Source organism: Ochotona curzoniae, unplaced genomic scaffold, assembly GCF_017591425.1.
Source record: "Ochotona curzoniae isolate NIBS_2020 unplaced genomic scaffold, NIBS_Ocur_1.0 contig_3498, whole genome shotgun sequence".
In the NCBI taxonomy this organism is placed as follows: domain Eukaryota; kingdom Metazoa; phylum Chordata; class Mammalia; order Lagomorpha; family Ochotonidae; genus Ochotona; species Ochotona curzoniae.
In genome coordinates, this window is record NW_024465885.1 from 43045033 (window position 1) to 43057219 (window position 12187).

General features: G+C 50.9%; 1 protein-coding gene across 2 annotated transcripts; it reads right to left on the reverse strand.

The window, feature by feature from the left end:
* Positions 1 to 385: 385 nt before the first annotated feature.
* On the reverse strand, positions 386 to 10483 carry MIS18A (MIS18 kinetochore protein A). Of its 2 annotated transcripts, XM_040980889.1 has the most exons (5): positions 10207 to 10483; positions 7729 to 7795; positions 3071 to 3193; positions 1100 to 1196; positions 386 to 552 (listed from the first exon to the last, which is right to left on the reverse strand). In XM_040980889.1, exons 1-5 carry the CDS (start codon positions 10475 to 10477, stop codon positions 472 to 474), a joined length of 639 nt encoding a protein of 212 aa, XP_040836823.1. In that variant the 5' UTR covers positions 10478 to 10483; the 3' UTR covers positions 386 to 471. The 2 variants fall into 2 exon arrangements, with proteins under 2 accessions (XP_040836823.1, XP_040836824.1); XM_040980890.1 differs by lacking the exon at positions 3071 to 3193.
* Positions 10484 to 12187: the final 1704 nt, after the last annotated feature.

The window sequence follows — 12187 nt, forward strand, 5'->3', positions numbered from 1 at the left end:
CTTGGGGCACTGTGCACTAACCTTTATTCTCTTTCTGGTGATAAAAATAATACATTCTGAACATTATGGAAACTTTGAAAACCCCATTCCCCCCAGAATCGCACCCTCGTGCGTGACAACTCCATAGCAGGCAGTCTCTGTTCAGTGAAGGACGAGGCACCTGCACTTCCATGCTGCCCTGCTCTCGGTTCCAGCACACGCTGCGACCACCTGCTTCTTCCGAGGGCTGCACACAGGCGCCTGGGCTCTCGGGCGGGACCTTTAGGCTGAGCGCCCTTCGGATCATGAACCGAGTATAAGAAGTGGAAAAAAAAAAAGCCATGAAGAAGGCAAACTAGATACAGCAGAAAGGACAGTTCAGAGAGCCACCCTAACTTCTGGAATGTGGACAAGAGTCAGTGCTCCACCATGGCGGACGGTCGCCCAGGGGCCCTGCGCTCTCCCACGGCGCGGGGCACGCCTGCCGCAGGGTCAGCTCTTGCTGCTGGGGAGGGAGAACTTGGATTCCACCTCCCAGAGCTTCGTCTGCAGGGCTTTCAAGACCTCTTCCATCTGTGGGTTCGAGCAAACAGAGAAACACGAGGCTGTAAGTCACACGTGGTGACAGGAGCTGGACATGCAGTAACTGCAAACATTTTGTGTCCCACATGAACGACTCAGTGGCTTGGAGATGGAACTACAGGCGGTATGTAAATAAGGCACACTAACTAAATTAAGACACAATTCCATTACCGGGAGATCTCAATCTATTCACGTTCCTTTAAACACTGCCCACCATCTAGCCTATCTGGCTGTGAAAAGATGCAGGCTGTTTATGCCACAGGAACTGAATCAAATAAAATGAAGATTTGATCCAAAGACGTGTTACTAGCCTAACAGCTTTGGAATACGCACTTCTCGGTTTTGGCACGAGACGTCTTCCTTCCCCTTCATCAACTTGAGCTCATGGTTTAGTTCTCAGAAGTCGACTTCACAAACAACTGAGATAACTTGAGCTCCTGCTGACTGGGCAAGCGCTCAAATCAGGCAGGCGGCATTACGAAGCTGTTTGGGAAAAAGCTCTTGCTCACCAACAGGAAGTTGGTACAGAACAAGTTACCTGTTGGAGAGACTTTTCGATTTCCACTCTGCTCTCCAGGTTCAGCAGCTCTCTGTCGTCCGGCACTATCCGCTTCTCAGAGGACCCTAGGACATAGCTGGAGGACAGCAAGGTTCGAAGTCACGATGTCACGATGTGGTAAGGGAACAAACACTACACGAGTGCCATCACTGAGCATCTTAACACTGAACCATCAAACAAGAGCATTTCTGCGAAGTCCCCACCCAGGAAGCTACACTACATCAACTCATGTTTTTCTCCATAGCAGTTTTGTCTAGATAGGCCCCACATCAATCTTGCAATACGACAACCATTTCATTATTGGGATAAACTTGCTCTTCAGCAAGCTGCGTGGCAAAACCTCTCACAGTTCAACATCCTAACGATAAGCTTAGACACTGAAGAAGCCTGTTTCCTGTGTACGTCAGCATCACTTCCAACTGGACCTTTTCTCTATATCTTCTATATTACACTTAAAAGGCAGCAATACAGACAGCAGGACACAGAGGTTCTTCATCTGCTAGTTTACTCCCCAAATGGTTGCAAGGTATTGAGCTGGGCTGGTCCAAAGCCAGGAGCCTCTTCCAGGTCTCCCACACAGATGCTGGGGCCCAAGCACTTGGGGACCTTGCACTGCTTTGCCAGGTCAATAGGAGCGAGCTGGATGGGAAGCGGAGCAACTGGGAATCTGCTGCTCACACAGGATGCACTGGTTCAAGTCCTGGCTGCTCTGCTTCCCATCCAGCTGCCTGTTAAATGGGCTCAAAAGTGCCACGTGGGGGAGCCAGATGGAATTCCAGTCCTGCGGCTTCAGTCTGGGCCAGTCCCAGTTCCTGCAGCCACCTGCGCCGTGAACCAGTGGGTACAAGACCTATCTCTCCCTCTGTCTCTAACTGCCCCCCTTCAAACAAATGACAAACTTCAAACAGAAAACCCATGAAATTCAACAGGAATGAAAAGATCCTTCAAACAACTGAATGTGCAGGTACTTCCTTGGCTTCTTAAATTGCTCCTTTCTGTGGCACAGGCTGCGGGGACACTCCCGCAGTCCTGGGGCTGATGAACGTGCCCGGGGCGGGGAACTGGGAGGACTGTCAAGCCGCTGCCTCCCGCTCGTCCAGGGAAAGGCCAGTGGCCTTGCAAGGCCATCAAGGGACCTGGGATTCATGAACTGATGCCCGCAGGCAGACCTAAGGCACACTGTAACCGCGCCCTTACTTTTATAAACCACACGGGGCCAAGACATCTGACAACATTTCTTTGCATTTCCCACCCTACCAAATAAAGTTACTAGAGGAAATTGCTAGATATTTATTTCTATTTTTCCAAACGCCAGAAAGACTTTCCTAATCAGTGTTGGAATCCCTACCTTTTTCATGATTTTCTAGGAGGCTAAAACGGAGGGAGTGTGTGGAAAGGCATAATGGCTAAAGACTTACCCAGATAATTGCTTTAAAACAATTCTGTTAAGTACAGCCAGTTTAGAAAAAAAAAAACAAAAAACAACAACAACAAAAAATTGTTTCCCCGCCCCCAAAAAATCTTCAGTGTTTCCTCCTATGTGTCTGACATCTCCAAAATCAAAACGTAAAGAGGCCAGCGCCACCGCATAGCAGGCTAAGCCTCCACCTGCGGTGTCAGCGTCCCTGGGGCATTTGCTTGACTCCCAGAGGCTCCCTGCTAACGGCCTGGGGAAGCACTTGGGAGAGGAAGCTCCTGGCTTCAGGTCAGCTCAGCTCCAGCGGCTGCAGCCTGCTAGGCAGTGAACCAACAACGGAAGGCTCTCCTGCTCTGTGTCCCTCCTCTCTGTAACTCTGCCTTTCAAATAAAACATACAAATCAAAAAATAAACAAACAAACAAAACGGAAAAAAAAAATGATTCACTGACTTCATGGTCGGTTCACATGAGGACGCACACTGTAGCTGGGCTCTGCCTGCTCCCGCACCGCCCTGGCACGCGGCACACTGACCTTTCGATGGCCTCCACGCTGAGGCAGAACAAGTCCCGCTTGTAGTCGAGGCTCTTGGGGGTGCACCTGTACACGTAGCCCAGGGACAGCGAGCAGCCGGTGCAGTACAGCGTCTCGAGCACGCTGCGGGTAGACAGAGGGAGACAGGCCACGACTTAGGGAGCGAGCAGCAACCTGCCGCGCGGAGACCCCGTGCTGAGCACCCCGATGCTGAGCACCCCGACACTGACATGTTCACGTTGCTAAAGCGTGCTATTCTGACCAGTTAGCTACACGTACTCTTGCTAGGAAGGAAAAAATGACAGTGAAATATCTATAGCAAATGTGAAGACAGCGAAGACGGCCTCACCGCCATCTGTTTCCGAGGAGATAGTGAAGCTGGTCTTTTTTAAAGATTTCATTTTTGTTGCAAAATCAGATATACAGAGGAGAGACAGAGAGGAAGACCTTCCATCCGATGGTTCACTCACAAGCGGTTGCAATGACTAGAGCTGCGCCAATCCAAAGCCAGGAGCCAGGAGCCTCCTCTGGGTCTCCCACACGGGTGCAGGGTCCCAAGGCTTTGGGCTGTCCTCAACTGCTTTCCCAGACCACAAGCAGGGAGCTGGATGGGAAATGGGGCTGCCAGGATATGAACTGGTACCCATATGGGATCCTGGTGCATGCAAGGCAAAGACTTGAGCTGCTAGGCTACAGCGCCAGGCCCTTGAAGTTGGTTTTTTGGTGTAAGCTCTAGGCCAGAGTTGTGGTGCAGAGTTAAGCCTTGCCTTGTCCCTAGGCTGGCAGAAACTTTGCTCATGTTTAGGTCAGTGACAACCTCAACAAAGAGGACCAGTGCACCGCAAGTGAGCTCAGTCCGACAGGGACGTAAACCATCTTGGTGAACAGAAAAGTCCCACAGGCCGAAGAATCGGGCAGGATTTGCCCACTGCCCTCCACTCCCCTGGACCAGCCTCGGGTTCCCTCACTAACAGGTATTCAAAAAGTGTCTTGCAGCAATGCAATGACTTAACTAGCTAATTCTCCTCCTGCAAGCCCTAGTATGCCATATGGACGCCAGTTCGTGTCCCAGCTGCTCTACTTCCTCTCTGTCTCTCCTCCTCTCTGTATATCTAACTTTACAACAAAGTCTCAGGTGTATGTTCATGACACATTAGAGCTGTATTTCCAAAGAGTCACACTTCAACATTAGCACTCTCCCACAACCCCGGCCATGGCCCACAGAGGTGACTCAAAAATACATATTTTGTAAAGACTTATTTATTTTCATTGGAAAGGCATCTATACAGAGAGAAGGAGAGACAGAGAAAGATCTTTCATCTGCTGAGTCACTCCCCAAGTGGGCTCAACGGCCAGAGCTAAGCCAATCTGAAGCCAGGAACTTCTTCCGGGTCTCCCATGCGGGTGCAGGGTCCCAGACCTTTGGGCCGTCCTCCACTGCTTTCCCAGGCCACAAGCAGGGAGCTGGATGGGAAGTAGCACAGCCAGGACACAAACCAGCGCCCCTACAGGACCCCAGCGTATGCAAGGCAAGGACTTCAGCCACTAGGCCACTGCACCCGGCCCAATGCACTGGAGCCCGACTACATTAATGTTCCTTCCTTCTAGCCACGTTCCCAGCCCGGGTTGCACACACACTCTTCCTGTCAATTTATCTCTCTTCCTCTGCCTCACCTTCACTAGCTTCCAGAAGCCATGCCGCACTGGCCCATTCCATTTGTCACTGTGTGTGTCCATGGTAATATTACAATCCCAACACAGTAAATTAGTAATAGCTAGAGATGTATTTCTGATTGAAAACATTATTCAAAATGCACAAAGATGGGAGACCTGGGCGCAGGCACAACTGTCCATTTGTTGGTTCACTCCCCAAATGGCCACAACAGCAGGGTCTGGGCCAGGCTGATGCCAGGAGCCAGGAACTCTATCCTGCTCTCCCACACGCATGGCAGGGGTCAAGGTATGGGGCCATCATCTGCTGCTTGCCCAGTGCTGCTGAGACTCCAACCCAACAGGCCTTCTGCTATCAGATGCCAGCAGCACAGACAACACCTTAATCCACCGCACTGTAACTCAGGCCCCATAACGGCTGACGTACGTGAACTACACACCACAGATTACTACTTTGTGGGCCAGGCACTGTGCTACAGCAGGCTAAGGCATCACTTGGGACGCCATCATCCCATACTCCAAGGCGTTCCTTGCTTAAGTTCTGGCTATTCTGCACTTCCAATCCAGCTTCCTGCTGGTGTGCCCGGCAGGCAGTGGATAATGGCACTCCTTGACCGCTTAACACCTGGGGAGATGCAGAGGGAATTCCTGGCTGCGACTTCCAGTCCAGCCTAACCCCAGCTAGTGCAGGCATCTGGGGCGCGAACTAGTAGACGAAGATGTCTTTCGGAAAATGGAAGATGTTTCTTTCCTCTCTCTTATCGCTCTGCCTCTCAAATAATAAGCCTTATAAAATATGATTTCCAAAGTATTCTAACTTGTACTCAGCAAGTGAAACACTTGGAATCACTCACCAGTGGTTTCTGCAACCAGCAAGAGGGAGCTACGGAGTGGCGAAGGGCCCATCACGCGGAACACCCCTGTTCACCTACAGCCAGAACAGCCCTGGGAAACTACTGGAGCGCTACAGGCAGCGAACAACAGCGTGAGTCAGTACTCTGCCACGTGTGAGCTCTCGGTGGTAACCCAGTACCTACACAGTACTTCACCATTTACCCATGAAGCGCCTATGAATTTTTACAAGCCCTTACATTAAAAAAAGGGGGCATCTGACTAGTAAATCAGAGGTAGGTGCCAGAGTCCAGCTCCAGCTGAGTTCGGAGCTCGAGAAGGGTGCATGAAACAGGCATAGAAAGAAGAAAATAGACGGACCACTACAATTCCAAGATCATTGTAGACAATGCGAAAAAGCTATCTGCTTTATTTATGCAGAAGCAGTACACGGTTTTAGGGCAATCTGACATAGCTTCAAGGGGGGCGCAGTTTACAACAGCTTGAGAGGTGAGTGAGGGAGGATCCCACATTCCTTGCTTATCTCGGCTTGCCAGCCCCCACCTGCTCTCCTCAACGCTGGGCTCTATCCTTGGCACACCTGTGACAACCAGACCCCCACCCTGAATTATGTATGGGTTAGCAAGTCTGGGGTCTTGGTTTATGGGGATTAGGGGCCACTGGCACTAAAGGTCACGTTGACCATTGGGCCTGCAAGCTCACACAGTTTGTTAACTAAACAAGTAAAGCAAGAATTATAAAGGCAGAAAGAATTGCAATTAGCAGTGAGCCATGTTTACTCCATTTATGTTTCAGCTCTACAATGGGCAAGTGAATGTTTCCAAAGATAATTCTACAAATAGTTGCACCTTAAGACAGGGCATTATCCATTCGGGCGTTGCAGCCAACATGTTCTCAGTAGACAGCACATCTTATTCAGTAATACATTCCTACTGCAATTCTTATTCTACAACTTATCCATCACTTAATGAGAGAAATACATCAAAAGAGAAAAAACATAAAAATCTAAAACAAAAAGTTTCAAACATTAAATCCCTCTACAACTGCAAGTTCTACAACCTCATAAATGATCAAACAATAATCAAAAGTATATCTTTATGATGTTAGCAAAATCACCCTATATTTCCTCTAGTTAAAAAATTAAGAAGGCAGCTAAAGCAACTACAATTTCTATGTTCTAAAGAGTTGTAAGGACAGGCTAACCTTTAAGGTCACAGTAACTATATTTTTGCCATAGCAGGATAGCCTTTAGGGTCACAGTAGCTATGTTCTTTGTCATAGCAGGATGGCCTTTAGGGTCCCAGTAACAGGATAGCTTTTAGGGTCCCAGTAGCTATATGTTTTGTCGTAGCAGTTTCAGCCCATACTCTCTCATCACTTCCACTAGTTTGTAAAATTTTTATCAAGCCATTTGCCAGAAAGCCTGCTAAATGTCTGGGCCCGATTTTATGGCAATGGGCAGGCACACAGTAAGGTGTCTGGAAACAGCCTGGGCTTAATTGTACTCCTGTGCAGTTAAAGGCCCACTCACCAAGACATTATCAGTAACGTTAACTCTTAAGTTCATGTTGGTTGTAAAAGCTATCTCACAGGGGCAAACAATGCCTCAATAGGTTACAAAAATTCTTGGTGGGGTGGTTGAGTGTCCATGCGAAAGGGGGTGAAACTGCGTCAAGGTGGTCAGAGAGAAATCCACCTGCCAAACAGGTGGAAGCTCCCCGGGCCCTGCCAAGCAGGGAGCTGTTCTCTTCACACCTTCGTGTTATTCACACCTACTGCAGGGACGCCCCTCACCACCAACAGTGGGCAGAAGCGCCAGGCTCCCTGCCAAGCCTCCTCGTGGCCTGGAAGTGGCCACAGCGCAGGTCCCGGGTGCCCACGCTTCCTGCTGCTTCTGTTACAATATGCATTTGCACCAAGCCCAGAGATGCCAAAGGGAGTGTCGGCTATGCTTTTAGAGTGAGACGCTCCCCTCTCCAGCCAAGGGGATCTCCATGACTGGGTCATGCACTGAGTGCCTCACTGCCCACGGATTACCACAGCACCCAACAAGGTCTCACTCTGGTCGCCCAGGAATGCTCCCCTGACAGCACACACTTTGTCGAACATGTTCACACGGAGTTGGTCCTACTCACCAACCGTCTTCATCTTTACGTTTGGAGAGCTTCTGTTCTTTATCCACCGACACATTAGAGGAAACAGCTAGAGAGGAAAGTAACAGGAATTCACAAATGAATTCACAAAAGACGCTGCTGCGAGAGCTGCGTGTCAACTGTCACTGCAGAGCTCGGAGGACCAGGAAAAACAAGAGCCCCAAGTCAGTCAATCAATCTCTCTCTCTCTCACACACACACACACACACAGAGCAGGATTCCAGCTAAATGCACAGTGGTTTTCTGGAAAGAGAGCATGAAAGCAGTGAGTTCCTTCCCTAAAGGGCACTGACACGGCCCCGTGGGACTGGCGGGCACCTTCCCTCAGCAGGGGAACTGAGGAACAACCGAACCCCAGACTCCAGACTACCAATAGCATCCACCTGGCACCAATGGTGGGATCCAAACCCAGGCAGCAACTGAAAGGCAACGCATGCCTCCCGAACAGCAGCAGGAAGAGCCCTGGGATGCCCAGCCAACAACCGCCACATGCACCTTGACTTGGCCAAGGTCACAGCCGGACCCCACAAGTAGCACAATACATTGCTGGAGCATCCAAAGACATGGGGGCAGAACAGATACCAAGTGACCCCACTGCGGACTCCATCCAGCCCCTGCCCACTCTGCCCCAGCTTGGCGAGCCCCACCTTCAGCCCCACATTTTGCTTCCGGGATCTTCCTCTCTGCATCCTGCTCCCCACGGGGCTCCCTCCAGCTCCCAACCCACCCAGAACCAGCTCATGCTTGTCCCATCCCAGCAGCTCCCCCAACAAAACGAAAGGCTGAACTAGAGAGAGAAGAGACGAAGAGAGATCTTCCATCTGTTGGTTCACTCCTCACTCCCCAAATAGATGCAATGGCCCAACCTGGGCCAGTCCAAAGCCAGGAACCAGACTTGGGCCCTTTCCTTGCCTTCTCAGACACATCAGCAGGGAGCTGGATCAGAAGTAGAGCCACTAGGACTTGAGCCAGTGCTCATGTGGGTTGCTGGCATCACAGGCAGAGGCTTGGCTTGCAATACCACAGCACTGGTCCCTGGAGTCCTATATTTATATTAAGAGACTACAAAGCCCTGAGTTTTCTAACTCCTTCCATCTTCTTACTTTTTTAAAGCCTTAATTATTTATTTGAAAGAATTAGATCTTCCATCTGCTGGTTCACATACCCAGATGGCTGCAACCCAGCTGGGGAAGAGCCATGAGCTTCCTCAGGGTCTCCCACGCAGGTGCAAGGGCCCAATAATGTGTACCACCCACAGCTACTTACTTAGGCACATTAGCAGGAAGCTAAATCTGCAGTGGAGCAGGGGGCTTGGCCCTGAGCCCACACAGGATGCCAGCATCACAGGTAATGACGCCTTAACCCACAGTGCCACAACACGGGCCCCCACCCCTCTGAATTTTTCTCTGAAGCTGACCATCTCAAGGCCCTTCTGCAAGGTGTTCTCACTTAGAAAAAGACAAAATGCAGGATCCAACTATTGCACCTGCAACTGAGTGCAAACACAGGTCAAACACTTCCAAGCACTCCAAGTTCACTTCGGGAGAGTCTTGGGAGGACCAGGACCAGCCAGGAGGTCCCCAAGTACCTTAACTCAGCAGCGGGAAAGTTACTAATGAGCCTTCCTGTATCAGTAAAAAATAAGAGGGCCTTGTGCCATAACCTAGCAGCTGAAGTCCTCGCCTTGCATGCACCAGGATCCTACATGGGTGTAGATTCTTATCCCGGCAGCCCTGCTTCCCATCCAACTCCCTGCTTGTGGCCTGGGAAAGCAGTTGAGGATGGCCCAAAGCCTTGGGACCCTGCACCCGCGTGGGAGACCCCGAAGAAGCTCCTGGCTCCTGATTGGCGTAGCTCCAGCCATTGTGGCCACTTGGGGAGTGAATCAATGGACGGAAGATCTTCCTCTCTGTCCCTCCTCTTTTCTGTATATCTGAGCTTCCAATAAAAATAAATGAATATTAAAAAAAAAACAACTAAGAGTACTGGAGGATGGAAAATGAACTCACATAAGCACTAAGGCTAAAGCATCATGGTGTGTCACAAACCTTAGCAAAGCAAAAATAATTAAGACAAACTGGGGCAAGAGGGAATACACATTAACCCACGAGGTTACTTCTTTCGTCTTTCACTGGGATGGGGCATGAGAAGGGGGGCTGACATATCAAGGCAAGTATGCATCACTTTTAAAACTTTTTTTTAAAAAGGCATTAAAACCATAATACCAGAAACATTATTCTTACATATAAAATTAGCAGTCCAAGTGGCCCTTTAAAAAAAAAAATTAATCCCTATGGCTAACTCCTGCGCACTGCACCCCGTAAAATGACCAGGGGGACGCCCAGCAAGGTCCCTCTCACCCCGAACAGGCTGCCTCGGGGCCGTGCAGATGGGGAGCCCCTCGGGCGGCGGGGACCCCCGGCCCCCCATGCCCGCCCCCAATGCCGAGGCCGAACTGACAGCGTAACAGGATGCAGTTGGTGTCCTCCAGGCAGGTGACCCAGCTGAGCGAGTCGCCGAGCGGCCGCCGGCAGCGCGAGCACAGGAACACGAGCGGACTCTCCTCCTCGCGCGGGGCCTTCTCCGCGCTGACCTCGCCCGCGGAGCTCCACACGCTCTCCCACTTCTCCAGCAGCTGCTGGCGGCTCGAGTCCTCCGACAGCCGCCTTCCTAACAACGACGAGTCGCCCCACCTGCCCCGGCCACACTCGGGCGACAAGTTGCCCGCCATGACGAACGAATCGCCCGCGCCGCCCGAGCGTCAACGCCCAGCACGCCCCCTGCGCATGCGCGAGCGCGACGCCCGCCCAGAAGAAGCGCCGGGGAGGCGGACCGCTTCCAGTGCGCATGCTCCTCGCCGAGCTAGCCGGAGGCGGCGAGCACTGCGCGTGCGCCAAGCCTCCACCCATAAAGTGGAGACGCGCTAGGGTGGTGGACATAGGGTTACTTCCAGTTGTTAGGGGCGGCGTAGCTGGGAAAGGGGTGGGCCCCAAACTGAACTGCCAAGCCCTCCGAGTAGGACAACCGGGGAGAAAGATGAGAGCGCACTCCTGCCTCCCACTGTACCCCGCGAGGTGGTGCGCACCCCTCGAATTTGAGTGCACCCGGGCCCACCTCCTCGGCTGTGGGGAGGGAGAGGAGGATGGCTTTAAAGGTTACGTATATACACACTCCAGGTGTTCCCGGGCTGTCGGGATTAGCAAATGATGATCGTCTGTTAGCGCTGCTGTAATTTTGTAGAGGGCACAGACGCAAAGCTGCCTGTCTCCTTCCTCTGTGCTTTGCAAAATGAACACCCACTTTGTCTACCACCCTGATGAGTTTGCTTGGCTGGCTACACACTGGACAGGCGGGTCCCAGGTTTAATTTGGGGTTCTGCTGTGACACTGGCGCAGCTACCGCCTAAAGCCAGCCTCTGACTTACAAACACAGCAGGAGAGAAAGCTGCTGGAGGAGAGCACAGCTGACTTCCGGACCACAGAAGATAACACCTGTCTCTCCCTGGTGTTTCCCAAGTCACTGCCCTCTTTGCTTGGTTAGATAAAGTGCGTAAAATTGCCTTCCCGTCCTAGAGCCTTTGGCTGTTAGCAAAAAAAACTAAAGCATTGCAATCAGAAATCCAAGGTTAACCCATCCCAACCCCCAAGAGGTAGTAACGGTCAGAAACCTAATGGAAAGCTGAATCTTCACAGACTAAAGGAAAGAGTACTGGACAGGTGCGATGGCTCAATGGCTAATCCTCCGTCTGCAAATACTGCCATCCCATTTGGTTGCCGGTTCCTGTCCTGGCTGCTCCACTTCCCGTCCAGCTCCCTGCTGGTGGCCTGGGAAAGCAGCAAAGAATGGTCCAAGTCCTTGAGACCCTGCACCCACATGGGAGGCCAGAAAGAAGCTCCTGCATCCTGGCTTCAGATCACCTCAGCTCCAGCTGTCGCAGCCACTTGCTCAGTGAACCAGTGGATGGAACATTTTCTCTCTCTCCTTCTCTCTGTGAATCTGCCTTTCCAATGAAAATAAATCTTTTTAAGAAAAAAAAAAAATTTGTACCACACTCATCATTGTGAGGATCCAGCAGTGCAGTGTTCATGAACATGTGTGTTGTGAATTTTAGCATAAAGTTAATGTGAACAGAAATAAAATCTGTGTAAAGGTTTAATACAAGGTTGATCTGGGACCGAAGTATGTATGATCTAGGCCCAGGAGCCACAAACCCAGCTACTCTGCATGAGGCCTGGAGAGTGTTCCATAGTGGTCCAAATCTAGTCAGAATATATATATTATATGATGGCATCCATTGGTTGACCCAAAAAGGTGTGGGAAAACAGGCCGTACTTCTGAACTAGTTGGAGATTGGTTTCTTTACAATTGCAGGTTCAGCTACTGCGAGGGTATTATGTCTGAGAGGGGGCTACTGATGAAGGAGCTCGTTTCTGGAAATACG

Excerpts from the sequence above, each read along its gene's own strand:
- MIS18A (XM_040980889.1), bottom strand. The coding sequence starts at position 10,477 with ATGGCGGGCAACTTGTCGCCCGAGTGTGGCCGGGGCAGGTGGGGCGAC. Across the intron at positions 7,796-10,206 it reads CAACTGCATCCTGTTACGCT|CTGTTTCCTCTAATGTGTCG; the intron begins GTCAGTTCGGCC and ends TTTCCTCTCTAG. Across the intron at positions 553-1,099 it reads TCGAAAAGTCTCTCCAACAG|ATGGAAGAGGTCTTGAAAGC; the intron begins GTAACTTGTTCT and ends TCGAACCCACAG.